Below are 26,708 nucleotides of genomic sequence, written 5' to 3'. Positions count from 1 at the left end.
AGGAGGGAAAAACTGCTGAGTCCTTGTGCCTTTTTCTCAAAATAAGGTGAGAGAAATATATAGATATATAGCTTGTTGAGGTGTTCCTATTTCCCTATATATGTATATATATCTCCACACATATTTTGTGGGGTGGGGGTTTGATTTGTACTGTCAAATTCTTTGTGCCCTGGCTTCATGGAGAAGACGAAAATAGCTTCATTTGTACAAAAGAGTTCTATGTACAAGGGTTCATGACTTGGGGGGGTTTGTCTCTTTTGTTGTTTTGTTTTTGTCTGTCAGTTTGATATAAATAATGGAGGAAAACAGCCAAGTTGGTGTGTGAGGGCTAGAGGTGCAGACAGGTCCAAGCGTACGGGTGTTCTTCCCTCTGTGCCCCTACACCAGGGTGTAGGATTTGGAGTAGGCCCCAGCCCCCTGCTTCTGAGACCTTCCTACCCCTGATGTGCTCATCTCAAGAAGTGAGTCCCTGGAACCCCCCATTTTGGTGTGTGGGCCCCCGGCCCGCGGAGGCTCAGTGCTGGTGGCCGGAGGGGCAGTGCTGGGGGCAGTGGGGGGCTCGGCAGGGGTGGGGCCGGGTGCTGGGGGCGCCGTGCCAGCTGGGGGTGCTGGCATGGCCAGAGTCCTCTGAGGTAAGGTGGCTGTGGAGGCGGCAGCAGGGGCCCCTGGGTGTGGAAGGCCCAAGGGCTTGCTGGCAGGGTCCAGGGTCAGGTGGCGAGCCTGGGGGTGGTAGGTTCGAGCCAGGTTTCTGATGGAGGCCTCTCGGGGTGGGACCACTGGGCAGGGCTCACGCCCATCTGACTTTCTGAAGAAGGCCTCTGACTTGGCATACAAGGGCAGGTTGCAGTAGTCACCTGGAATCAGAAACAGAACATTAGGGGCAGAGGCCTCTGGGAACCAGCTTGTTCAACAGTTCCCCATCCTCAATCCTCTCCCTGATCCGGTACAGGAGCCCCTCCATAGGATGGGCAATAGAGAGGAGAGATCAGCTGTGTGACCTCTTCAAGCCTTTGTTTCCAAATTAGCTGTGAAATGTTGTTAGGTCCCGAGTCATGACAACCCACATACAATGGAATGAAATGCTGTCTGGTCTGATGATAGGTTGTCGATCAAACCCTTGTGATCCATAGGATCATTGGTAGATTTCTGGAAGTAGATCCCTTCTTCCTGGTCTGTCTTAGTCTGGAAGTTCCGCTCAAATCTGTTCAGCATCACAGCAACACATCATCCTCCCCTGACAGATGGGTGGTGGCTATGCACAGGGTGCACTGGTATAAACTCAAACCCAGGTCTCTTGCATGGAAGGTGAGACCACTGTCACTGACCACCACTGCCTGCTATCTGTGAAATGGGAATAATCTTATCTCCCTCCAGAGTTATTGTGAGGAATGAATGTGGTGAACTATGTAAAACGCCTTTATACAGTGGCCAGCACATAGAGTACTGCCTCAATAAATTGATACTTCTTATTAATGATCATTGTAGGTTACTCAGCTGGCCTCTGCTTAGATACTTCAGATGGTGGGGAACTCACTACTTCGAAGGACAAGGCCTTCCTGACAGATCTGGCTTTTCCCTGAGAAGGAAAGGAATATGACTCCCTGTCACTCTGCCCACGGCTAGACTTGATTCTGTCTTCTGAGGACTCATGGAGCCAGGGTTCCCCCTTTCCCATGGCAGCCTTCCAGATGTCTGAAGTCAGTGACATGTCCCCATCTCTTCCTTTGGTCCTCTCTTCCCCAGGGGGAATATTCCTAGTTTCTTAAATGACCTCCATATGACATGCTTCTAAGACCTCCACCCTCATGGTCCCTCTGCTCTGGGAACATGCCCAGGTGTTTCCATCACCTGTGAACTGGGCCAGCCACTTGACTTAGGTTATTTCATTTAATTCCCACAATAGGCCCTGGACAGGGTAATATCTGCCTGCATTTTGCAAATGAGGAAATTAAGGCTCAGAGACATGAAGTCAATGAGTTGGGTCCGACTTGAGGGCACATAACAATAACAACAAAGGGGGGTGGCATTATCCAAGGTTGCTAATATCCAAAGGGCTTGTACTTTCCATCACCACAGGCTCTTCTCTAGATGAGCCCCACCCCTAGGTTAGCAGGGCACTTGACATGCCAGCTGGTGGCCTTTTGCTCCCCATGATTATCCTACAGCTGCCTCAGAAATCTTGTTTCAGATTAGCCCTAAAGGCATGGCTCTGACCAGGCCTTTGGAGTCAGGCAGTTCCCAGTCAGGCCAGGTCACGCCCACCATGAGGTTTGGCCTCTGTGGGCTGAGCTTCCAGGGTTGCTCTTTGGGCCCAGATTAAGTTCAAACAACATTAAGACCAGAGATCATTGTCCTGTGCCCATAAGGGGTCCTGTTCATTCTGGTACAACCTAGGATGAAGGAAATGATCACTACTTAATAAGCACCTACTAGAGCTCTGGTAGCATAGTGGCTAAGGCACTTGACTGCTAACCAGAAGGCTGGTGGTTCAAACCCACAAGCCACTCCTCGGAAGGAAGGTTGGGCAATCCTACTTCCGTAGTGATACTGCCTCGGAAACCCAAGGAGGGGTCGCTATGAGTCGGGGCCGACTCGACGGCAAATAACAACAAGGGTGGTTCAAACCTACCAGCCATTCCATGGAAGGAAGACCGGGGAATCTACTTCCATAAAGATTTACCAGCTTGGAAATCCAAAGGGGATCACTATGAGTCAAAATCGATTCAATGGCAGCAAGTTTGGTTTTGCTTTTTCATGTGCCAGGCACATATATATCATGTCTGATACCTATTACAACCATGTGACAGTAGACACTGTCATTTACATTTTACAAGTGAGAAAGTTAAGTCCAGAGAGGTTAAATAAGTTGCCCAAGGCCATAGAGATGGAAGAGGTTGAGCCAATATATGAGCCTGATCTGCTTGTTCCCAAGTCCTTGTTCTTTGTGCTACTCCACATTACTGAGGAGCTAGGCTGGGCTGGCACTGTCCAGGTACTGTTAGGTGTAATCCAGCTGAGGCTCACATGGGGGGTGCAAAGTAGATGGCCTAAGAACTCACTCTTGTTGGCCCGGTGAGGGATGGGCACAGCCACATTCTTGCCCCGGTCAGCATCCTGGGGCTTGGGAGGGGAGGCGGTGAAGCGGCAGATGCCGGGCTCTGAGGGTGTGCTCATGGATGTCATGCTGTCAGCATTCTCATTGGTGCCTGTGGTCATCTGGTCAGAGGAACTGTCAGAGATGAAGCACTCAGTGATCTCAAACTTGGCGTGTTGCAGCTGCTCCTCCAGCTTGGCATGCTCATAGGCCCGGGCTAGCTCCTCGTAGGTTGAAGAGGCACTCTCAGTGGACACCATACTGTTCCGTCCTTTGTCTGGGGAGATGGAGGGCCCAGAGATAAGAGGGAGAGAGTGGGTTATGGGAAGCCATGGTACAAGTGAGACCAGACAGAGACTACCCTTAAGCCAGTAGCCATCTGAAAGTCCAGCCTCAGAGAGTATGGGAGCTGTGGAGGGGACCAGGCTCAGAAAATCTGGCACTCCTCCTGTGAAGATGGCAGTGGTGGCAGAAGTGGGATCTTTGGATAATGAAGGGCAAAACACCTTTCATTCTTAGAAATAAGCAACCATTTCCTGAAATACTCAGCCCTTTCTCTAACAAACTTCATATGTCCTGGTTTTCTCTGGCATTTTTTGGGAAAGCAAAATGAGATCCTTGACCAAGTAAAGTTGGAAAACCAAAGCTTAGAGAGGTCAAATGTTTTTTGTTTTTGTCAAAGCCACACAGTGAGTGAGTAGCATAATTCAATTGATTTGTGCTTGGACCCCATAAGCTAGTGGCTAGGAATTGGAAAGAATAGAAGGTGGAGATGGATGATGAGGGAACTGGAAGAAGGTGGGCAGGATGCAGGCAGGGTCCTGGGCTCACCTGTGTCTTGGGAGAGGCTGGCACTGTAACTGTCACTTTCGGTGACAGTGACACCATGCTGGGAGCCCACGGTGCGCCAGTCAGAGGTTAGGGTGCGGGCAGGTGTGGAGGCCTGGCACTTGGTTAGGGTCCACTGACTTGAGTACCGGTTTCGGGTGCTGTGGGCTGACTTCACATTCTTTCTGGATACTGGGTCTGCACAGAGGGAAGCAAGAGACAGCACTTTCCTACTAAAGGCCTCAGGTGTGAGCAGCTGGCACTTACCAGAAAGGGGAGCAGGGAGGTAGGGAAGAGGCAGCAGCAGCCACAGAAGCCCCCTGGCACTGCTGAGCACGCTGCCTTTCCTGATCACATAGCTGGCCCCAGAGGAGAAGGGTAAGAGTTGAGGTGTGGAGGCAGTGGTCCTCCCCACCCATCCCATCTTTTTCTTCAACCTGAGGAAGAATGTGACCTCATCTCCTGTTGCCCCAATTCATTCCACACCACTCCCCAAGAAATGCAAACCAAACTCATTGCCACTGAATCAATTCTGATTCAGTGACCCTCACTGGGTTACTGAGACAATAAATCTTTACGGAAGTAGATTGCCCCATCTTCCTTCCATGGAGCAGCTGGTGGGTTTGAACTGCCAACCTTCCAGGTAGCAGTCAAATGCCTTAGGCACTGCACCACCAGAGCTCCTTCATTCATTCCCCATAGTCCTTGTTAAATTCTATCTCTGTGTCCAAAGTCACAGTGCTAGAGACAGAGGCTCTTGGAAAGCAAGAACACCCAACCTTCTCAAAATTTATAGGTAAGGAAATAGGGGCCCAGAGAAAGAAGGTGAGTGATATGCTATAAGTCACAGCTAATAAGTCATGGAATTAGATCTGCAAACAAGGTTCCTGACTCTGATTCCAGTGCTCTTTCCATTCTTCCATGGTGCTCTGCCTCGTTCTCTATCACCTCTTCCCCATGCTGAGTCCAAGCCTCCCTGTGTGGGAGAAGGGTTGTCCCCTAGGGAAGAAGGCATACTGGTGCCTGGCCGGATGTCAGACATGTCAATGAGAGGTCCTGTGCTCTGGATGAGGGCTGGGTGATGCAGGGAGACACCAGTGCAGAAGCTCTGTGGGTTGACAGCTTGGCTGAACTCAGCATCCGTCACAGGGATGGTGGCCTTGTCATCTCCTGGAGGAAGAAGGATAATCCCTAGGAGTCCTTCCCTTTAGAAACCATTTTTACTCCCCCAAATTCTCTGTCTTTACCCAACACTGAGATCCAGCAAGACCAGGACAATTATCCTCATTGGGCAGAGGAGGAAATACAGCCCTTGAGAGAAGTTGCAATGAGTGCTGATGTTGAATTCTCAACAGGGTTGCTGCTAGTGAACCCTGGGCACTGCTGTGAGGGCTGGTGGTTGCCCTCCCTGGGTTGTGGCCAGGGCAAGCACACTCAGGGTGGGGCAAAGAGCTTTTGTCACCTTCACTCACCCAGCTGCTTGATGCCCTCCTTGTCCTCGATGAGCAACTGGACCCTGGGGATGTCAATGTGTAGCCGTGGGCCCTGGGGTGGCCCCTTCACAGGGGTGTCAAAGCTTCGATTGTTCTTGCTGTGAGAAGAAGGGCTGGAAGTGGGTGGCTTAGCAGCCATAAGGGATCAGGTGGGAGGGCTTTGTAGGACAATGGGAATTTAGCTGCCTGTCTCCTAATCTGCTAGTACAGAGGGAGGCTCCTATGTGCTTTGCAGGGGAGGCGTAGAGGAGGAGAGAGGAAGCAGCTATGTGACACCCACCTTATCAACATTTCTGCCAAACTCTTTGCATCTGCAAAACAGGAGAGAGAGAGAGGCTGGGTGAGAATGGAGTCTGAGGAGGATGAGACTTGGAAGAGGTGTGGGGAACAAGGTGGGAGAATTCCCTAAAATGGGGCCAGGGCTGGGAAGCATAGGGAGAGATGTGAGGACCCCAAAATAGCTTGAAACATAATGAGGTCTCACTGCTCTTAGTCCAGGATTTGGCTTAGGCCTGTTTTCCCTTCCTCAGATTTTAATCTAATAGGGATATCTTTCCCAAAGGAGAAGGGTCATAATACGTGTTCCATCTGCTTCCTGAATTGACTGTAATTGAACATGACACCATAGCAGGGGTGGGACAGGCATCATTGGAGGCCTGTCCTCTGTTATCTGTCAGGGAGAGGAGAGAGTGGAGGATGAGGTAGAGATGATCAATGGGCAGCCCCAGATGATCAAACTCCCATATTGCCCAGGAGGCTTCACTTCTTCCTCCTCTGGGGCATCTGTTCCCAATAAGGTCAGGGACGGATTTGGGATTCTCTGCTTTGTTCGAAAGAGGGCTTGAATAGGATCAGGCCCATAGGTTAGGAATTAAGAAGAGAGGAGAAGCAAAGGGCCTAGTTAGTCCATTCAATCCCTGATAACTAGAAATGATGTGTCAGAGTGAATCTTGACAGCTGCATGCAACCATCTAAACATCCACCCACCTATCCATCCAGCTATCCACCCATCTACCTACCAGTTCACCCATCAACTCAACCATTCATTTAACTATTCATTCATCCACACATTCAGTTATTTATCCATCCATCCAACCAACCATCCACCTATTTATCTAATCATCCATTATCCATCCATTCATCCATCCAACCAACTATCCTTCCATCCATTCAACCATTCATCCAGTTGTCTCTTTAATTAATCCCACTTCTAAACACCCTAGAAAGTGTTAATAATCCCTCTTCAGTGCTATGATTGTGCTTTGGCCTCTAACATTAGATTGTGAACTCTATAAGGACAAGGACTATCCCTTCTTCATTTATCTCTATATTTCTAATGTCTGGCAGTATCTCAGATGCAGCAGATACTCAATAAATGTTTTCCAAATGAGTGAATAAACATTTATTAAGCAGTTAGTAGCTTCCAGACACTGCATCAGTCCCTGAGGATAAATCAGATCCATTCACACCAGACTGTGGCATCACGTGTTGGGGCAGGGATGATATCCAAAATATTTAACCCTTGGCATGGCATAGGGTTCCAGAGACCACCTGTTGGGTCTACTCTTTAGTGGCTGGATCCTAGAAAAGTCTTAGGGATCCTGGGTGAGAGAATGGAGCATCCAGGGTGGAAGAGAACATCTATCCACCAACCCACATGGACATGTTTAAATAATTTAACCACCAATATGGCTTTACTGGTGTGTACCTCTGAATGTCAGCTTTGGTTAAGGCAGCCACAAAGTGCAGAGGGCATGGAAGAGGTAGCAATGGATAACTAAGGTGGTTTCAGGAGGTTGGAGCAGCAGCTCTTCCTGCAAGGACACACAGGCACTCTCTCTCATCCAGATAGCAGTGAGACGATTAAGAGTGGCCAGTGTGGCTGGGTGTCAGCACCTCATTCTGGAAGCCTATGGGAAACGTGCCCACCTCGGAGTCGCTTCAGCCGTTTCTCCTTCCTCTTCTTGCGTACAATGAAGAGCAGCGCCACCCCCAGTGTGGCTAGGATGACTGGGCAGCCAATGGTGAACAGCTTCTTCACATCATCCCCCTCACCCTGTGCGGACTTGATGGGTGGGATAGTGCCTGAAAGGGGGTGAAGGAGGGAGTTAGATGTCCCTATGAGCCAAGTGCTGCCCGCTTACAGCTTGTCCACCAATTTGCTGCTCTGTTTGCCTGTTTATTCACCTGTTAGTCTCTTTCCATGACCACATTCCTGTTTGTTTTTCTATTTGTTTGTGTCTCTCTGCTTAGAGGAAGCAGCTCTGGTGGTGCAGTGATTAAGGCATTTGGCTGCTAACCAAAAGGTCAGTAGTTCAAACCCACCAGCCGTACCGTGGGAGAAAGATGAGGCAGTCTGCTTCCATAAAGATTTACAGCTTTGGAAACACCATGGGGCAGTTCTACTCTGTCCTATATGGTTTTTATGAGTTGGAATTGACTGGATGGCTGTTTTCTTTTTCTCTCTAATCTGTTCAGGGATCACAAAGGTCTGATGTGATCATGGGGGTGACACATGGCTGGGCAGTGTTTAGTTCCATTGTGCACGGAAGCCTCATGAATTGAGGATGACTCCACGACAGCTAACAACAGTATCTGTTTCCGTGTCTGCCACTCTGCCAGCTTTCCTAGCACTGCCTTGCTCTAGCCTCTAGGGAGGGGGCAGCCTCCCGCCCTTTGGGACTCACTGCCATCGTAGTCCAGGGTGGCGAACTGGGCCGTCTCATTGCCGCAGCCAGCGCTGTTGCAAGCCCTCATGCGCAGCTCATACCACGTGGCCTCCCGCAGTTCCGTTAGAAACACCTCCACAGAGCTGTTGGCTCGAAGGCCCTGCCAGGCCCAGGTCCCCTTGGGCCGGTACTCCAGCAAGATGGCAGTGATAGGGCAGCCCCCGTTGTTCCAGCCCTGCAGGTTAAGCCTGGCATGTGTGGAGTTGATGTGAGTGAAGAGGTGTTGGTCTTTGCTGAAGGAGGGTTCTGGGGGCCAGAGGGAGAGAGAGAGTTTAGAGACCGAGAGGGGAGCCAAGATTCATCTGCAGCAGTTGGAGCTGTGGGGTCCTGGGGAATGGGTGGGAGTGGATGCCTGAGGGAACAGAGGAAGAAAGACAAGAACTCAGGGAGAGGCCTCAGCAAAGGGGAAACTGAGACAGGGGAAGAAGAAAGAAGAGTGACACTTCTGCCACCCCTGGCAGGGAAGAGGGACCAGTTTTTCCTAATGTGTTTCATCAAGGTGTGACAGTACTGTCTCCTCCCTTCAGTCTCCCTGATTGCCTGGTCCCTTCCTTCCCTGACCCCATCATCTTTCTATCTCGTTCGTATCCTGGGCTCCTCTTTCCCCATCCCTCTCCTCCCTGGTCCGTCTTCTCATCCCACTCCAACGTCCAGGCCTCACCCCGCCCGTGGGTCTTTGCCTCGATGATCTCGCTGATGCGCCCAGAGCCCACGCTATTCTTGGCTGCCAGCTTCACCTTGTACCACGTGCCACACTTGAGACTGTCCAGCTTGAAGGAGCGTTCGCTTGAGCTGATGAACACGTCCTTCCACTCCTCACTGTTGTCTACTGAGTACTGCAACACAAAGCCTGGCCGGGAGGTTGGGCCTGGGTCAGGTGGTGGCAGGGTAGGGGTGGCAGCAGCCTAGCCTGGGACACCTCAGCAGGCATCGTGGTGGCTGGGCTCCAGGCAGGGGGCAGAGTAGGGCCTCTGGTCATTCTAGGGCTGTATGCAAATTAGATGCAAAAATAGGTCCAGCCCTTGGGTGAGTTTTCCACCCCTCTTTTTAGCTGTTGTGTTGGGCTTTAGCAGCCAAGGTGGGGAGAGGAACAGAAAACCTAAGTTGTGGGGCTTAAAGGGGATCCCATTTAGATCTTTAATACTATAAATGGGCTCCCCTGAGCATCAGCACCATCTGAGAGCTTGTTAGAAAAGCCAGTTCTGAGTCCCCACCCCAGATCTACTGAATCAGATTCCCTGGGGATTCATGTGCATATTCAAGTTTGTGAAGCTCCGATATACATTTGCCGATTTTTTATACATTTCTAAACTGAGGCCCAGAGATGAAAACAGACTCGAATAAGTTTACACAGCAAACTAGTGGCCAGGTGGATGGGGGCACTAAAGCCCAGCCTCCTAGGCCAGGATACTTTCCATGGCCTTTGAGAAGCTTGTGGTCTGAATCTGTCCCCATGCCATTTCATGGGTGCTATGGGGGCAGGTGGTAGGATCCTTCCCCTGGGCTCAGAATTCCTTCCCCTGTGTTCCCCTCCTCATCCAGACCTTTCCTCACCTCGGATAGAGCTGCCCCCATTGTCACCTGGAATCCAGGTCAGGGTGATGGACGAAGCTGAGGTTTTGGAGACAGTGAGGCGGGGCTGGTCCGGGGGAACTGTGAGGGTAAAGTCACCAGCCCTCACCATACAAGGTGATGGTAGGGGTGTGGGGGTGAGGGCACCCCAACCTGTCCACATCCTCCCATGCTTGATTGTCCAAAAACGGCAGAGTAAGGATAGCAATCCAGGACCAGGTACTGGCTTTGCCTCTCTTGCTCAGTCTCCTGCCACTCGACCTGCCTCCCCTTCCATTTGGTACCATTGATTCCACTAAGCTGTGTCCCCTTGGTTTATCTCATTCTTCCATTCAGTAACTCACTCTCTCACATGGTGCAGTTCCTGCCCCTTCTTCATCCCTCTCCTCACTGAGCCCCACCTGCCTCCCAGGGCCTCCTCACCTTGCACCAGAAGGTTGACAATGATGGTGTCGAAGCCACCGGTGTTGGTGGCCGTGCAGGTGTAATAGCCTGAGTCCTCGGCCTTCACAGCGCGTAGCAGCAGCGTGCCATTGGTATGGATGAGCCGGTGCCCGTCCATGGACACAGGGATGGCTGAGTCCTCACTACCAGGAGGGAGGTGGGTTATGACAGGCATCCTTTCATTGTGGGACCCTCCCACAGGTGACTGAGAGTAGAGGGGACTTGTTACAGGATCCTGGATTCTTTTTGCTCAGCATGTCCTGGGTATATCCAGTAACCTTGGCTTCTTTAACCAACCAGGGAAGAAAGATTTGTGGCCCCCAACATAGGGGAGCTAAGGAGAGCAGGCCTGTTCAAGAGAGCTCTGTATTTGCTGGGCCTCCATAGGGTCTAGGGGGTACATGAGGCAGCTGGAAGGGAGGGACACCCCAGATTCTTCTTCATGGTTCCCTTGGGATCACCCCACCCCACCAGGGGTGTAGGAGGAGGTCTTACTACACACCTGTCCTTGGTCCACTTTACAGCAGGGACTGGATCTCCCACTGAATTACAGGGCAGCCGAACATCTTTCATCCAAGGTGTCGTCACAGTGCCCCCAAATGAGATGATCTTTGCTGGGGCTGCAGGGAAGAAAGGATGAGGGCCACTCATTCTATTCCTCCATACTGTCCAAGCACCCTTTCTCAATGATCCCTGGATTTACACTTCAGGTCCTCCCTCCTTGGGTTTGTGGTGGCAGTCAGGCATCAGGAAATTTCAGCTGGGAGTCACTGATTCAACATTTATCAAATACCTGTTATGGGTCAGGTATCAGATAAGGCTCTAAGGATTCAATGATGAATAAAATATATTCCCTATGCTCAAGTTGCTCACTGTCCAAAAGGAAGACAGATACTTTTTTTTTTTTTTAAAGTCATTACAGAGTGAAAAATTCTTTGTTACACGTAACCCTGGGGGCACAAAGGAGGGAGTAATGAATTCTTCTTAGAAAGTAGGTGGTGGAGCTGAAGATCAGGGAATGTTTCTGGAACTGGAAGCTCTGATTTGAACCTTGAAGGCTAAGAAGGAATTCACTAAACAGAGAAGGGAAGGCATGTCAGCAAGAAAGAACTGAGTAAATACCTGGAGGCCTGAAGTAATATGACGAGTGTGAGGGCCTGCAAGTACTTTGGGGTAACCAAAGCTCAGAGTGAGTGAGGGGAAGGGCAGGAGCAGGAACTGGAGAGGTGAGCAGCAGTAGAATCATGGAGGATTCTATTTGGCAAAATAAGGAGACTGGACTTCCTCTTGAGGTCAGGAGGAGCCACTGGAGGTTTTTAAGTGAGTAATGCAATCAAAGGTCATTTTTAGATAAATCGCTGGCTGCCTGCAGAGGGTGGTTTGATACAGGTGACCCTGGATGACTAGATAGCAACCGTAGTGCAGCCGGAAGGTGATGGGTGGCAGCGGGAAGGAGCCTGTGGGCTCAGGGGGAGAAAGTGATAGGGCTTAGGGTCTGACTGGCTTCGGAAAAAAGGAGGGGGCAGTTGAAGATGACTCCCATGATTCTGGCTGGGCTAACAAGTGGAGTGATGATGTTCTTAAGGAGATGAGGCAGATCAGAGGAGGAGCAGGGCAGGCAGCAGTGAGGAGAAGACTTTGCTTCATGCTGAGGCCAAGGTACCTGTGAGACACTCACATAGGGGAGCTAGAAAGCAGGGGGATAGAAATGTTCTGGAGCATAAGAGAGATGTACTGATTTTGGGTCATCAACAGGAGTGATTGAGGTCACCAGGATGGGGTATGTAAATTGACAGAGATGTAACAAAACCCTGGGGTCAGTAACATTGTTTTGGTTACCTAGTGCTGCTCTGACAAGAATATACCACAAATGGGATGGCTTGAACAAATAGGAATTTATTCTCTTACAGTTTGGAGGCTTTAAGTCCAGGTTCAAAGTATCAGGCTCTAGGAGCTAGGCAAAAGCCCCTCAACCTTGGGCTTCAGCTCTGCCTCCAGCTCCCCGCCCACTGAAGCTACTGGCTTTTCTTCACTCAGACAGCTACTGGCTGCTGAGACTGACAAGCCCAAGGTTGACAAGTAAAAAGGCACAGTCCTGATACTACCAAACCACACAGCAGGCCATTAATTCAAGTCCATTGAAAGTCCCAAGGTTGGCAGAGCATGGCAGGCTGCTGAACAATGACACGGCTACATGCAGAGTCCAAGCTAGAGACCATTCCCCAAGGCTTCTCCTTATATACAGGAAGCGGACCACATTCCTTAAGGCAGCTACTCAGCTGCTCACAGTAGATTCCACCATGGAGTTGACTACCAGTCTCATCATCCAGCTTCCCAGCCACTCAACCAGGCCCAGCCAAGTTGACACACAAACTGAACTACCACAAACATATAAACACAAGAGGAGAAAGGAATGTCCCTGAGGGAGACAGGAGCTCACTGAGAGGCAGAGGAGAATCAACACTACAGAGAGCAAGAGAGGCCAAATGTTGAAGCAAGTGAGCAGTGGTGTCAGCCAGAATCATCTTCAACACTCTCCCCCCTCTTCCCAGAGCCAGTCAGATCCCAAGACCTATTACTTCTCCCTGTGAGTCCATAGTCTCCTCCTCACTGCCATCCATCATCTCCAACCTGCACTACAGCTGCCATCTTGCCATTGTTTTAGAAGTTGTAACTGAAACAAGGGACCAAGTACCTCAGAGAGCCAGTGGGCTCCACTGAGCCAGAGGTCCCATCTCAGGAAAAGGGGAGTAAGGAACCAATGGTTATAGGTTTGGGTGCAGGAAATGGAGGTTGATCTCTTGTGAGGGCATTATCAGAGGTGATGGAGCTTGCAGAGTGTAGGGAAGTCCTGAAGAACCGCTGGAGAGAAAGAGAAGGGCTGCTAGGGGTAGTAGGGGATTGCCTGCAGAGACTTGGTTTCGAGCAGAGGGGCTTAAATTAAAATGGCCTCCACTGTGGGCAGAGAAAAGACTTGGGGGCTCAGGAATGTGGTGTGGGCTCCAGAGGCTTGGTTCTAGATCTCCTGAGTGGCTAGGGTTGATTCTCTAAACCTTCCTGTTTCTGTGTGTGTGTGTGTTTGTTTGTGAACAGCACTGCTTGTCTTTCCTAACTCATAAGATTGCTGTAAGGACAGAAGGGAAAGACATGCAACACCCTCTAGGAATGTACTACACTTAATATGCACAGGGAAAGGGTCAGCCTTCTGCTAAGATGCCCAGGCCTTTGAAACCCTGTCTCTGACCAACATCAGCTGTCCTGGGAGGATTGTAGACTCTTAGGCCCCTTTCCTCTTATAAGGAGGAGCATTCAGGAGAAGGGTAAAGCCCCTGTGAGGAAGGACGAAGGAAATAAATGCTTAGGCTGTGTGAAAAGAGCCCTTACTTGGAGTCTGAAGACCCAGGTCACTTCTCTGCTGTCTTTGCAGGCCATGCCACTCCTGCCTCTGACTGTTCAACTGTAAAATGGGATAATAAACCCCACTGGGTGGCAGGTGGAGGCCCCTGGCCCACTGTAGGCCTTCGGCTGAATATTAGCTGACTGAGCCTGTGGCAGGGCAAGGGCTGAAACCACCTGGGTCCAAACCAGGGAAACCCCAATCACCCCAAGAAGTGGTTGTGGGAGGAGATAATGCAAACAGGAAAGAGTCAGGGGGGCCCAGTGACAAAATACTTGTCATAAACTTGTGGCAAATTCCATGTCATCAGGATAGGACAGAGGGGCAGCCTAGCAGTGCCTTCAATGTTGATCTGGGCTGAGGCCTCGGAACTGTTGTTCTTCTGAAAAAGTGGAGGTGCACACGCCTCCTATGCCATATCTTGCTGGTCAGGGTTTTGGTGGGGCACACCCTACGTACAAAACCCATCTGAGTCACATGATGCCTAGCGTTGGCCTCAGAGCCTTGTGTCCAGCAGGCACTTAGTGAATGACTGTGGATTCAATGAACCATCTCTTGCTTCAGATGTCCAGCTTCGAAATGAGGGGTTTTCTTCTGAGTCTCAGCTGCTCTGTGAAGTGGGATACCCCACCCTGGCCCCCTCTGAAGGGGCTGACCAATGAGACAGCTCGGCTTTGGGCTAGGGGTGGGGTGATTCCCTTTCTTTCAACTGGGAGTAGAGTTTGGAGTGGGGGGATGGAGGCACACCATGTGCAGCACCTCTCTGTGGGTGCCAGCGTGGCTGGAGCCTGTTGTGAGGCTCTCCTGGAGTCAGGGGGCAGCAGAGGCTCAGTCTTGGCAAATGCTAGAAGGATGCCAGCTCCTCACAGCCAGGCTCAGATAGGAGAGAAGAGAGGGCCCCTCTTTGGGAACAACCTGACTTCTAAAGGGAGCCTTCGAGCTCCTGGCAGCACAGCCTCCTGCTCTCTGTCCTGCCCCACGTTCCTCACCCTTGCCCGCAGGCTCGATGGTGACCTTCTCGCTGCTGTTGCCTCGGCCTGCAGAGGTGACAGCAGCCACCCACAGCATATACTGCTGCCCGCGGTTTAGGTGGGCGATCCGGTAGAATAGCTGCTCTGGACTTGTCTCGTACTCACTGGGAGCCTGCGGGGCAGAGGCAGAGAAGAACTTAGGAGCAGAACCTAGGCCCTTGAGCCACCAGTCCCCAGCTCTTCCCCGTTGCCCTGGGCCCAGAGGCTGCTGGGGTGGTGATGGTCCTGGTCAGGATGGGAGGCAGGATCCTGTTTGGTTTGCCCTTTGCAGCTGTGGAGCAGCAGTGCACAGACTCTGCACTGGGTTTGGCCCCTGGAAGGAGAAAGGCCTACTCTGGATGCTGCTGGTCAATTCTCAGTTTACCTGTTGACTGATCCTGGTTCCAAGGAATGTGAGAGTTTTGGTTGAGGGGTGAGTGGGAGAGCTAGGAGAAGGGAGAATAGAGGAGGAGGGTCCCAGGAAAACCCTGAGAAAAGAGTCTCTGGGAAGAAGCTAAATTACTGCCTTTGCCTTATTAGAGTTGTAGACAGGCTCCCCCAGCCCCTCCCCGCTCAGAGTCACCTCCCAGCCCTGGTCTAATTACAATTCCTCATTTTGCAGGAAGCAGGCCCATCTGGGGAGGAAGGGGCAGGAGAGGGAAACTCAAAGGTGCACTGGGCAACCCTTTATTAATGATTATTGGTGGTATAGATCACCATATATATATATTTGTAAGCTATATATGTAAGTGTAATTTTTTTAACCAAATGACAGTTTTGACAAGTTGCCAACAAAACAATATAGGATCCCAGTGGTTTTACCAGTTGCTTTGATGAAAAGATTATGTTGCCTTGGAAACCAGAGACTCAGATATTGAAATGAATTTGAGAAGGAGCTTTTGATAAGCGCTAGTTTGCAGACCTCCTGTCAGCCTCTTCTCTGGCACAGGCGGGATGGGGTTGACTTTCATTTTATTTTATTTTTTGGTCAGCCGCGGGGAATGGAAAGAAGGACAGCACCAGGGTCTCTTTGAAATCAGGGCAGAAGTCTGGGGAGGGGGAACAGCCCTCGGAACAGATGAGGGGCCCCCTGAGGCCAGAAGGAGCTAATAATTAGTTCTCTCTGCAGTCATGGGATGTGGCACGCACACACACACGTGCTCACACATACATGTGTGCGTAGATGCATGCATGCACATGCTGAGGGACAGACCACAGACACAGACAGACGTGGAGTCACAAAGGGACACTCTCCATGCCTGGTGGTAGAGCTGAGGGGCATGATGACATTTAACAGGAGAAAATGTCCTTTCTGGCCCCAAGTTATCAGCAGGAACATTTTGGGAGAAGGCACAGGCATCCCCACAATAGACACAGAGCTCCTGGTGGTTCTTCCTCCTGCCTCCCTTGTCAGGATCTGGACTTGGACCCAGGAGGTTCCTGCTGCTGCAGCTGCAGAGCCACCCTGAGCCCTCGTAGTTGGTTAGCCCTTTCAGACTACTACACTCTGGGGACTGGTGTGCCTACCTGCTGGTTGTATCAGTGCCTGAGGTAGTATGACGCAGTGATGCCAATATCCGCTCCCCCTTTCTTACTAGGTATTCTGCCTATAGTGTCTCACATGGTTCCTGGGGCTTCAATTTTCTTTCCTGCATGCTAGGAAAGTGAAACAGCTCTGCCCGCCCTCTGAGGCACAAGGGAGGCAATGGGTGTGTGAGTCCCTTATACTCTGGACATGTTCTTCTCTGGACTTATTTTCTGTGAGGGTAGAGGTGTGTGTGTATGTGTGTGTGTATTTGTACGGTTGGGGAGAAAAGTTGTATGCTTGTGTGTTCCAGTGATACCTGAGTGTACATTTGTACACAGGGCAGGAAAGGCTTAGCTTCCCAATAAAGGTATTAAAATCTTACTCAGATTCTGGATGCCTTCCTTTTTACCTGGACTCTGCATGGGTCTCCTGAATTCTATTTCAAAAGCATAAACCATACCCTCAAAATAAAGTTCCAGTGGACCAAAGGTTGAAAAGAAAAGTAAAACCATGGAAGAAGAAACTATATTTATATGAAGAAAAATATTTATGTTTTTCTAATCATAACACTAAAGGCAAAAATCATAAAAGGAAACAAATTATATTTAAAGAAGACAAACTATTGTACATCAAAAACAGAATAAAAAGTCAAGAGATGAATTGGCAAGAAATACTTGCATTTATATGATAAAATGGCTGTTATCCTTCATATACAAAGAGCACTTAAAAATCACTAAGAAAATATAAATTCAAATAGAAAAATAGAGAATATGAACTGACAAAGGACATGGCTAGAAAAACAGCCAATAAACATATGAAAAATAATCAACCTAGTTAGTTACCAAAAAAAAGTAACTTAAAATAGACACCATTTTTAAAAATCCAGCTGGCAAAATAAAAACAAAAAGAAGCCCAAACCTAGGATAAGCATAGATGCAGGAAACTGATATGGACTTACAGTCCTGGTGGAAGCATTAATCAGTTCAAACTTTCTACAGGGTAATTTGTAAATGTAAATACAGAGCCTTAAGGATATTCAGGGAGCTCTGGTAGCATAGTGGCTAAGGCGCTTGACTGCTAACCAGAAGGCTGGCGGTTCAAACCCACCAGCCACTCCTCGGAAGGAAGATGGGGCAATCTACTTCCGTAGTGATACTGCCTTGGAAACTCAAGGAGGGGTCTCTATGAGTCGGGTCCGACTTGACGGCACATAACAACAAACAACAACAAGGATATTCATACTCTTTGTGACACAGGAATTCCTCTAGAAATTTATTCCAAGGAAATAATAATATATGCACTACTTGTTTGAAGTATGCTCACTGAAGCATCATTTATAATGGTAAAAATTTAAAATATACATTAAATATAGGATAACAGGAGGCTGTTTAGATAGACTGTATATATTCATGTTTTAAAAGAATATTTGATGGTATAGAAAAGTGCCTACATATATATATATATACATATATGTATAAAGCAGATTACACAACATTATTAAAGTTTTACTTTAACTTTGTTTTTAAAAAATGCCACTGTAATACACACACACGCACATGTATGTAATATATATATATATATACACACACATAGAATCAGAAAGAGAAAAATAGAGAGAGAGAGAGAGAATAGACTGAGCAGCTATATGCCATAATATCACCAGTGTTTATCTTTAGGGAGTGAGAGTACAAGTAATTTTTGCTTGCTTCATTATTCTTTTATATATCTTATAAAATTTTCTATAATAATACCACATTATTTTCATAATCAGAGGATAATAATAAATGTTTCAAAATATTTGACAAAATTTCTTACAGGACTCAGTGCAGCTCTCACTACCCCAGAGAGTAACTCCCCACGAGCCAATGCCATACTCACTTTCACATGTCTATTCTGAGGATTCTATATGTACATGTTCATACACTCCCAGCAGCGTGTATGGACACTCAAACTCACATCATTTGCCTCTGACATAATTCACACTCATACCCACTTTTTAGTGTTAGCACACATATGCATGTGTACACCTTTACTCCTAGTGCACACATACAGCAGACTTGATCTTGTGTGACACTGTCTGGTGGGAATTCTCCCCAGCTGAGAGGAGGTTCTTGCATACCCAGGATGTTAAGAGGATGGAGATAGGGTCCTAGTGTCTCCAGCAGCAGCAGGAAGGGATGGTGTGTTGTCAAGCTAACCTCTGCAGACCCTATAGCCTAGCTATTCCCCTCTTAGGTATATGCTGTTGTTGTTGTTATGTGCCATCGAGTCAAACCCGACTCATGGCGACCCCTCCTTGGGTTTCCAAGGCAGTATCACTACGGAAGTAGGATTGCCCAACCTTCCTTCCGAGGAGTGGCTGGTGGGTTTGAACCGCCAGCCGTCTGGTTAGCAGGCAAGTGTCTTAGCCACTATGCTACCAGAGCTCCCTCTTAGGTATATACCCAGCAGAAATGCATGTACATGAGCACCAACAGGCATGTACAAGAATGTTCACAGCAGCACTATTTATAATCGCCCCAAACTGAAAACTACCCAAATGTTCATCAATGGACAGGATGAAGACCAAATAAATTGTAGTATGTGCACATAATGGAAAACTACAGAGAAATGAGATTGAATGACCTGTAATGACACACAACAGTATAGATGAAACTCACCAACATAACGTTGAGTAAAAGAAGCCAGACATGTGATATGACTCCATTTATATAAAGTACAAAAAGAGGCAACACTTAACTATACTATTGAAGGCAGGATGGTGGTTACCCCAGCTGGGAAGGGTAGTGTGACTAGAAGGGGCATGAGAGGGCCTCGGGGTGTTGTAATGTTCTGTTCCCTGCTCTAGGTGCTGGTTCCTTGAGCGTGCTGTAAAAATCCACGGAGCTGTCCTCTTATGACATGTGTACTTTTTTTGCAAGTGAAGCTGTGGCCATGAGGAAGAAAAAGAGAAGAGGGCACAGAGCCATTTCTGGGTGTCTCCTCTGGTAACAGAACTCTGGCCTCACTCTTGAGGAGCTGAGCCACCTACCATTCGGAGGGTAACTCAGAAAGACCCCAGGAAAGCAAAGAGAATAGGAGGAGATGAGGACACAATTACTGAGCAATTTCAGGGCAGCCTTCTGGCTGCCAAAAGCTCATCTGCAGATGCTCGGCTGATCACAGCTGTTGATGGAGGGTGATGCCAGCCCCTTCCTCCTCTGTGTTCCCCCAGCCCTGAGTGCATCACAGTGACAGCACTCACAGCCCTTAGTGCTTCTCTTCGTCTCCCCCACTAGACTGGGAGCCCTTTCAGAGCAGGGGCAGATTAACCTGTGCGAGCTTCTGGGAGGAGGAGCTAGAGTAACTAGACTGGAGTAGGTCCTCAGTACAACTGTATGGTTGAATGGCTGCAGATAATGAAAGAAGCAGAGAGGAGATGAATATCATGATGATACGGGTTTCCCACTGCACCCATCCCCCTCTCCTCTTACCCCTCCATAGGGGCCTGTGACCCCTTGGGTCTAAGCATTCAGTGGAAGAGCAAGGGCTACTCCATGCTGAACCCCAGCCTGGCCTGCTCCCAGGGATTGGGCAGACACTGTAGTTTCTCAGTGTCTTTTTTCTTGTCTGGGCCCAGGCTTTGGCCCAGAGAGAGGTGCCCTTGGGTTGTCTCAATTGTCACCCATCTCTCCTCCTCCCTCAGCAGCACCTTCAAGCCCAGAGCAGCAGTACTGAGATGTGATTTGCTCCCAGAGGCCAAGGCCCAGCCAGTCCCCAGCCAACAGCCCTGGGGCTAGCTAGGAGCTTCCCTGTTTAGCCAGCCCAGAATAGCAGAGGCCTTAACCTCCCTTTCACCTTGCCTACTTGGTCATGACTCACGTTTCAAAAGAGCCTCTGGATCTTCTGACAATCTGATAGCATTGGGAACAGAAGACTGACCCCAATGGACACTGGATAATAGTTTGGTTCCTCTTGGGTGACCAGCACCCATTCTTACATTTGGATCCAGGTATAGATGCAGATACAACTAACAGGTCCGGCCTGAAACCCAGCTGACCTGTGGACACCTTGCCCTTTCTCCAGTCCGTTCATCATTCTGGCCTGAATTACACTTACCGGCTGGCCAGACCCAGGGCTGGAGCAGAAGATGGTGTACTTGCGGATGACCCCGTTGGGCTTGGTGGGGGGGAGCCAAGACACGACTACACTGCTGGCTGATGAAGGGACTGCTTTAATACCAGCAGGGGGACCTGGAACTGAGCAGGGAGAAGACCAAGTCAGTACAGAGAAAGGAGAAGCACAGCCTTTGAGAAAGAATGACAGAGTGGGGAGAGTGAGGCAGGTCAATCTTGGAGTGCTTCCTGGAGGAGATGTCCTTGCGCTATGGTTGAAAGGGGGAGGTCCCAGTATGGCAAACAGGTCAGAAGAAAAAGGTGGTCATTTTGGGCTTGTGACGAAGTCTCTGAGATGGAGGCATAGGAAATGGCCACCTTCAAAATTGTTTGGCCACAACACCAAGGACATAGAATAAATAAGAGAGAAACAGAATGCATGAGAATTTATCCTGATCCCTAAGGCTCTCACTCCTCACTTTCCTACCTTCCCACCCTAATGCCCTTGCTACCTACAAGCCTGTGTTTAGGTCAATCTCAGAAACTAATAGAGGAGGCCTCCTCCTGAGGATCAAGGGCTAGTGGTCAGCGTGTGGGTAACTATGTGCCCAGGGCACTGCCTATAGATGTTGCCTGGGCCCTTTCTATTTTCAGGAATCTACTTTAAAATGACTAGTAAAATCATCCTAAGTGGATCCCAACTCATATGGACTCTAAACCACCACCTCCCCACCTGTTCTGTGCCTGCCTGTTCTCACTGGGATCTCTAGGACTCTTTTTGGAAACTAACTACAAGCAGTCCACATTCCCTATCTTCATCTCTTCTGTGTATTGTTTACCCTCCTGGGAGATTTTATGCTCCTTGGAGGATATGATGGTATTTTATTTCATTTATTTTACCCCTTTGGCCTGTTTCCCTGTTGTTGTTATGTGCCGTCGAGTTGGACCCAACCCATAGTGACCCCTCCTTGGGTTTCCAAGGCAGTATCACTATGGAAGTAGATTGCCCCATCTTCCTTCCGAGGAGTGGCTGGTGGTTTGAACCGCCAGCCTTCTGGTTAGCAGTCAAGAGCCTTAGCCACTATACTACCAGAGCTCCTTTGTGTCTGTTAGGTTTGGTTTTGATTTATTGTATACATAGGGAAACAGCAATGTGGTAGTTCGGTTTGTGTGTCAACTTGGCTGGGCCTGGTTGAGTGGCTGGGCAGCTGGATGTAGTACCCATGATAAGAATGGTAATCAACTCCATGGTGGAATCTACTGGAAGCAGCTGAGTAGCTGCCTTTGGGTATGTGGCCTGCTTTCCATATATAAGAAGCAGCTTTGGGAATGGTCTCTGCTTATGGCACCTTGAACCCTGCATGTAGCCATGTCGCTGTTCAGCAGCCTGCCATACTCTGCAGATCTTGGGACTTACAATGGACTTGAATTAATGGCCTGCCGTGTGGTTTGGTAACATCGGGACTGTGCCTTTTTTACTTGCTGGCCTCAGCAGCCAGCAGCTGAGTGAAGAAAAGCCTCTAGCTTCAGTGGGCTGGGAGCAGGAGGCAGAGCTGAAGCCCAAGGTTGAAGGGCTTTCACCCAGCCCCTAGAGCCTGGCACTTTGAATTTGGATTTAAAGCCTCCGAACTGTAAGAGAATAAACTCCTGTTTGTTAAGGCCATCCCATTTGTGGCATATTCTTGTCAGAGCAGCATTAGGTGACCAGAACATAGCATATATTTGGGTTTTATTTTTTTCACCAACAAGTCTGACAAGGCTTATCTTTTGGTTGGCAAATTTAGTCAATTTATCTTTTTCTTTGATTCAATTTAATTTTTTTGTGAAAATATACAAAGTAAAACCACTCCCATTCCACAGTTTCTAGACATAATAACCAGTGACATTGATTACATTTACATTGTGTCAACATTCTTATTCCTATTTTAGTTGTTTCACTTCCATTTACTTAATTTTCCTGACCCCAAACCTTTTCATGTATTAAAATAGGTGATGATTCTTTGTTATATGTGTTGTTATTGTTGTTATGTGCCGTCGAGTCGGCCCCAACTCTTGGCAACTCCTCCTTGGGTTTCCGAGGCAGTATCACTACGGAAGTAGATTGCCCCAAATTTCTGGTTAGCAGTCAAGTGCCTTAGCCACTATACTACCAGAGCTCCCTTGGTATATATATGTATATATATTTAAACACAATACTTGAGGGTAACAATCTTTACTCTTTAGGGTAAACTATTACTTAATTTAAAGGTGCCTTCAGGGGACACTTTCAATTCAAGGTTTGAAGAGTAACTCAGTGTGTAGTCTTGGGGACTCTTCTGGCCTCAATAGGTCCAATAAATCTAGATTCTTTAAGAATTTGAAGGTCTGTTCCACATTTTTCTCCCTTTTTATCAAGATTCATCTATTGTGAACATTCAGTAGTGATAGCTGGGCACCATCTAGTTCTTCCAGTCTCAAGGTGGAGAAGGCAATAGTCATGTAGACAGTTAGACCTGTAGTCCAATTCCTCCTCTGATTCTTGCGTTTCCTTCTTTCTCTTTTATTCCAGACAAATAAAGACTAATAGTTGTAGCTTAAATGGCCACTCATAAGCTTTTAAGACCCTAGCCACAACTCACCATACTGGGAAGTAGAACCTAAATTCAAGAGCTATATTATGCCAATTGACTGGATCGTCCCATGAGACCTGGCACTAAGTCACCAAACCAAGAGAACTAATCCCATGAGGTGATTGATTATGTGTAATTAGCATTTGCCCATCCATCCCTCTCCCTATGTACTGCTTATTGACATCAGTTATGTCATATTCCATTTCCATTTTGATTAACAATATAAGTGACTACCACCTATGGAGTACTTTTCCTCCCTCCACCCCATAACTATTAATAAACATTAGTTTCTGTATATTTACCTATTGACATCATTTCACAAAAGTGAGAACACACTTTTGTTTGTGATTGACTTATTTCACTCAACAAAATGTCTTCTAGGTTCATCCACAGGTTGTAAGATGCTTCGGAAACTCATTTTTCTTTATCACTGAGTAGTATCCCAGTATATGTACGTACCCCATTTTACTTATCTATTCATCTATTGATAGGCACTTGGGTTGTTTCAATCTTTTTGCTACTATGAATAGTGCTGCGATGAACATAGGTATTTGTATGTCTGTTCACATTACTTCTATTAGATCCTTAGAGTACACACCTAGGAGTGGAATTACTGAGTCATATGGCAGCTCTACCTCTAGGTTTTTGAGGAACCACCAGACTATTTTCCACAATGGCTGCACCATTTTGCATTCCCAGCAACAGTGGATGAGGGTCCCAATTTCTCCACATCCCCTTAAGAACTTGTTATTTTCTTTTTAAAAATAACCTTAGCCATCCCAGTGGAAAAAGAGCTCTGGTGATCCAGTGGTCAAAGCATTTGACTGTTAACCAAAAAGTTGGCAATTTGAACTCACCAGCTGCTTCATGAGAGAAAGATAAGACAGTCTGCTTCTGTAAAGATTTATAATCTTGGAAACCCTATGCAGGCAATTCTACTCTACCCTATGGAGTTAGTTGGAATCAACTCAATGGAAGTGAGTTTGGTTTGGGTTTGGTATTCTAGGGAGAGTGAAATGTGATTGTGGTCTTGATTTTCATCTCTCTGATGGCTAATGAATTGAGCATCTTCTCATGTCTGTTGGCAATTTGAATATCCTCTTTGGTGAGATGCCTGTTCATGTCTTTTGCCCACTTTCTGATTGGATCGGTCATCTTTTTGTTGTTAAGTTACAGAAGTTTTCCATGTATTCTAGATATTAGATACTTATTTGTTATATTGTTCCTGAATATTTTTTTCCCAGTCTGTATGTTGTCTCTTTACTCTTTTGATGAAGCCTTTAGATGAATATGAGTATTTAACTTTTATGAGGTCCTAGTTACCTATTTTGCCTTTTGTTGCTTGTGTATCCATTGTTGTGTCTGATATCACTGAAAAAAATTAGGTCCCAAAGCTTTGCTCCTATATTTCCTGCCAAGAACTTTCTGGTTTTAGGATTAACATTTAGGTCCTTGATCCAATTTGAATTAGTTTTTGTGTACAGTGTGAATTATGGATCTCATTTCATTTTTCTGCATGTGGAAATCCACTTTTTAAAAGAAATTTTTTATTGTGATTTGGGTGAAAGTTTACAGAACAAATTCATTTTCCACACAGCAGTACATACACATTTTGTTTCATGACATTAACTGCTAACACCCATAATGTAACAGCTCTCTTCCCACTTCCTCCCTGTAGTTACCTCTTTCCTGTGTCCTTCTTTCTTATTCATTCCTGTCCCCTGAACTATCTCCCTGTACAAATACTGCCCTGCTATTCTCCCATGATTGAGTGTTCTAAGGAGTGTATCTACCTTGTGTAAATGTTCAATATACTTGTCTATTGTTTGGCTGGAAGCCATGGAATTGAGTTCAATTCCAGGCCTGAAGGGTAAATAGGGGCCATAGTCTTGGGTGGGGGGTGTCTTACCAGGCTCTATCAGACCAGTAAATCTGGTCTTTTTTCTTTTTATGATTTTGAGTTTTGTTTGATATTGTTCTCCCACTCTATCCAACATCTCCTGCATCGATCCCTTTTCAAGTGGTTGACAGTAGTAGCTGGGCACCATCTAATTCTTCTGGTTTCATGGTCATATAGGCTGAAGTTCTCATGGTCCACTAGTCCCTTGGACTAACTGTACAAATACACTTTTGCCAGCACCATTTGTTGAAGAGACTATTCCTTACAGATTAAATGGATTTTCCTTTGTCAGAAATCAATTAATCATAGATCTTTGGGTTTATTTTAGCATAGTGCCTAAGACACTTGACTGCTAACCAGAAGGCTGGCAGTTCAAACCCACCAGCCACTCCTCAGAAGGAAGGTTAGGCAATCTACTTCCGTAGTGATACTACCTCACAAACCCAAGGAGGGGTTGCTATGAGTTGGGTCTGACTCAATGGCACATAACAACAACAGCAACAATTATATTCTACTGGTCTATATGTCTATTATTAAACCAGTACAAGACTGTTTTGATTACTGTAGCTGTGTAATATGTCTTGAAGTCAGGAAGTGTGAGGCCTCCTACTTTGTTCTTCAAAATTGCTTTGGCTATTCTGGGTCTCTTATCTTTCCATATAAAACTGAGGATTGTTTTTTTCCATTTCTGTAAAGAATGATGTTGGGATTTTGATTGGGATTGCACTGTACCCTGTAGATCACTTTGGGTAGTATTGAGTTAGTTTATCTTTAATACAATTACTTATATGTTTGTATTTCAATACAGTAGTCTCCCCTTATCCATGGTTTCATTTTCCATGGTTTCAGTCACCACAATCAACTGTGGTATGAAAATATAAAAATTGCATGCCACTATGAATTACCCGATGAAATCTTGCACCATCCCTCTTGGGCTTCCTCCTTCTCCACTGGGAGAGAGTCTGGAAAACATAGTTGAGTGACCAGCTGCACCCTAATCTGCTGGGATCCTGTGGGTTAATGCTGCCCACTTATGGCACCCTGGGTTCCAGCAAGCATATGTATGCATAGGAAAAAACACAATGTACATAGGGCTTGGTACTATCCATGGTTTCATGCATCCACTGGGGATCTTGGAATGTATCCATAGTGGATAAGGTAGACTACTATTTACTGTCTTACTAAATACTCTCCCTATTCTGTTTTCCTTTCTCTTCCCTTTTGTGCTTTGTTGTGGATTGAGTATTTAAAAAAAATATTTCATACCCCTCTCTAGTAGCTTGGCTATTATATAGTCTTTCATAACTTTTAGTAGTTACTCTACAGATTACAACATGAATCTTTAACTTGTCCACATTTTGTATCAGTAATTGGCACTTTATTTCTCAGATAGTTCAAGGACTTTAGAACTTCCATTTATCCCCCTCCCCCATTTATATATCATTGTTGCTGTGTATCTTAATTTGACATGTATTTTAAACTGCATGAGAAGACATCATTATCATCATCATTTTATGTAGTCAAATTAGATTTACCCGTATTTCATTATTTAATTGCTCTTATTTTCTCCTTGCATTACTGAGCTTCCACCTGGGATCATTTTCCTTTTAGCTAAAAAATACCCTTTAATCTTCCTCTAGGGAGGGTGTTCTCTCAGTTTCTGTTCAGATGACAATGTCTTTATTTCATCTTAATCTTGGAGAATATTTTTTCTGGATATAAAATCACAGATTGATCACTATTTTTTTTGATGCATCTTTAATATACTATTTCATATTTTTTTCCCTGGCTCCTAGTGATTCTTGTAAGAAGTTAGCTAACAATCAAATTGTTGTTTCTTGGAAAGTAACATGTTTATTTTCCTCTGGTTGCTTTCAAGATTTTTCTTTCTGTGCTTGGTTTTATTATGATGTGCCTGGGTATAGCTTTCCTTTAGTCATTGTCTTTGGAGTCATAGAACTTCTTGAATTTGTGGCTTGGTGTCTTTCATCAGTTTTTTTTTTTTTTTTT

The 26,708-nt window shown here is 47.0% G+C and overlaps 1 protein-coding gene across 1 annotated transcript in view; it reads right to left on the bottom strand.

Annotated features, from left to right (window-relative positions):
* Window positions 1–378: 378 nt before the first annotated feature.
* DSCAML1 (DS cell adhesion molecule like 1) overlaps window positions 379–26,708 on the bottom strand; it is a 518,667-nt gene continuing 492,337 nt past the window's right edge. Inside the window, exons 23-36 of the mRNA XM_042780350.1 lie at window positions 20,194–20,333; window positions 14,547–14,700; window positions 10,663–10,780; window positions 10,140–10,303; window positions 9,699–9,797; window positions 8,806–8,994; window positions 8,103–8,390; window positions 7,345–7,500; window positions 5,696–5,726; window positions 5,395–5,513; window positions 4,940–5,092; window positions 3,926–4,120; window positions 3,060–3,371; window positions 379–854 (exon numbers count right to left, since the gene is read on the bottom strand). Of these exons, the coding sequence (XP_042636284.1) occupies window positions 379–854; window positions 3,060–3,371; window positions 3,926–4,120; window positions 4,940–5,092; window positions 5,395–5,513; window positions 5,696–5,726; window positions 7,345–7,500; window positions 8,103–8,390; window positions 8,806–8,994; window positions 9,699–9,797; window positions 10,140–10,303; window positions 10,663–10,780; window positions 14,547–14,700; window positions 20,194–20,333 (2,594 nt within the window). The remainder of the gene's footprint in view (window positions 855–3,059; window positions 3,372–3,925; window positions 4,121–4,939; window positions 5,093–5,394; window positions 5,514–5,695; window positions 5,727–7,344; window positions 7,501–8,102; window positions 8,391–8,805; window positions 8,995–9,698; window positions 9,798–10,139; window positions 10,304–10,662; window positions 10,781–14,546; window positions 14,701–20,193; window positions 20,334–26,708) is intronic.

The sequence above is a fragment of the Orycteropus afer genome, unplaced genomic scaffold (assembly GCF_000298275.1).
Source record: "Orycteropus afer afer isolate SDZICR_OR568_19922 unplaced genomic scaffold, OryAfe1.0 scaffold00036, whole genome shotgun sequence".
Lineage (NCBI taxonomy): Eukaryota > Metazoa > Chordata > Mammalia > Tubulidentata > Orycteropodidae > Orycteropus > Orycteropus afer.
This window is presented reverse-complemented; position numbering and strand designations above follow the sequence as displayed.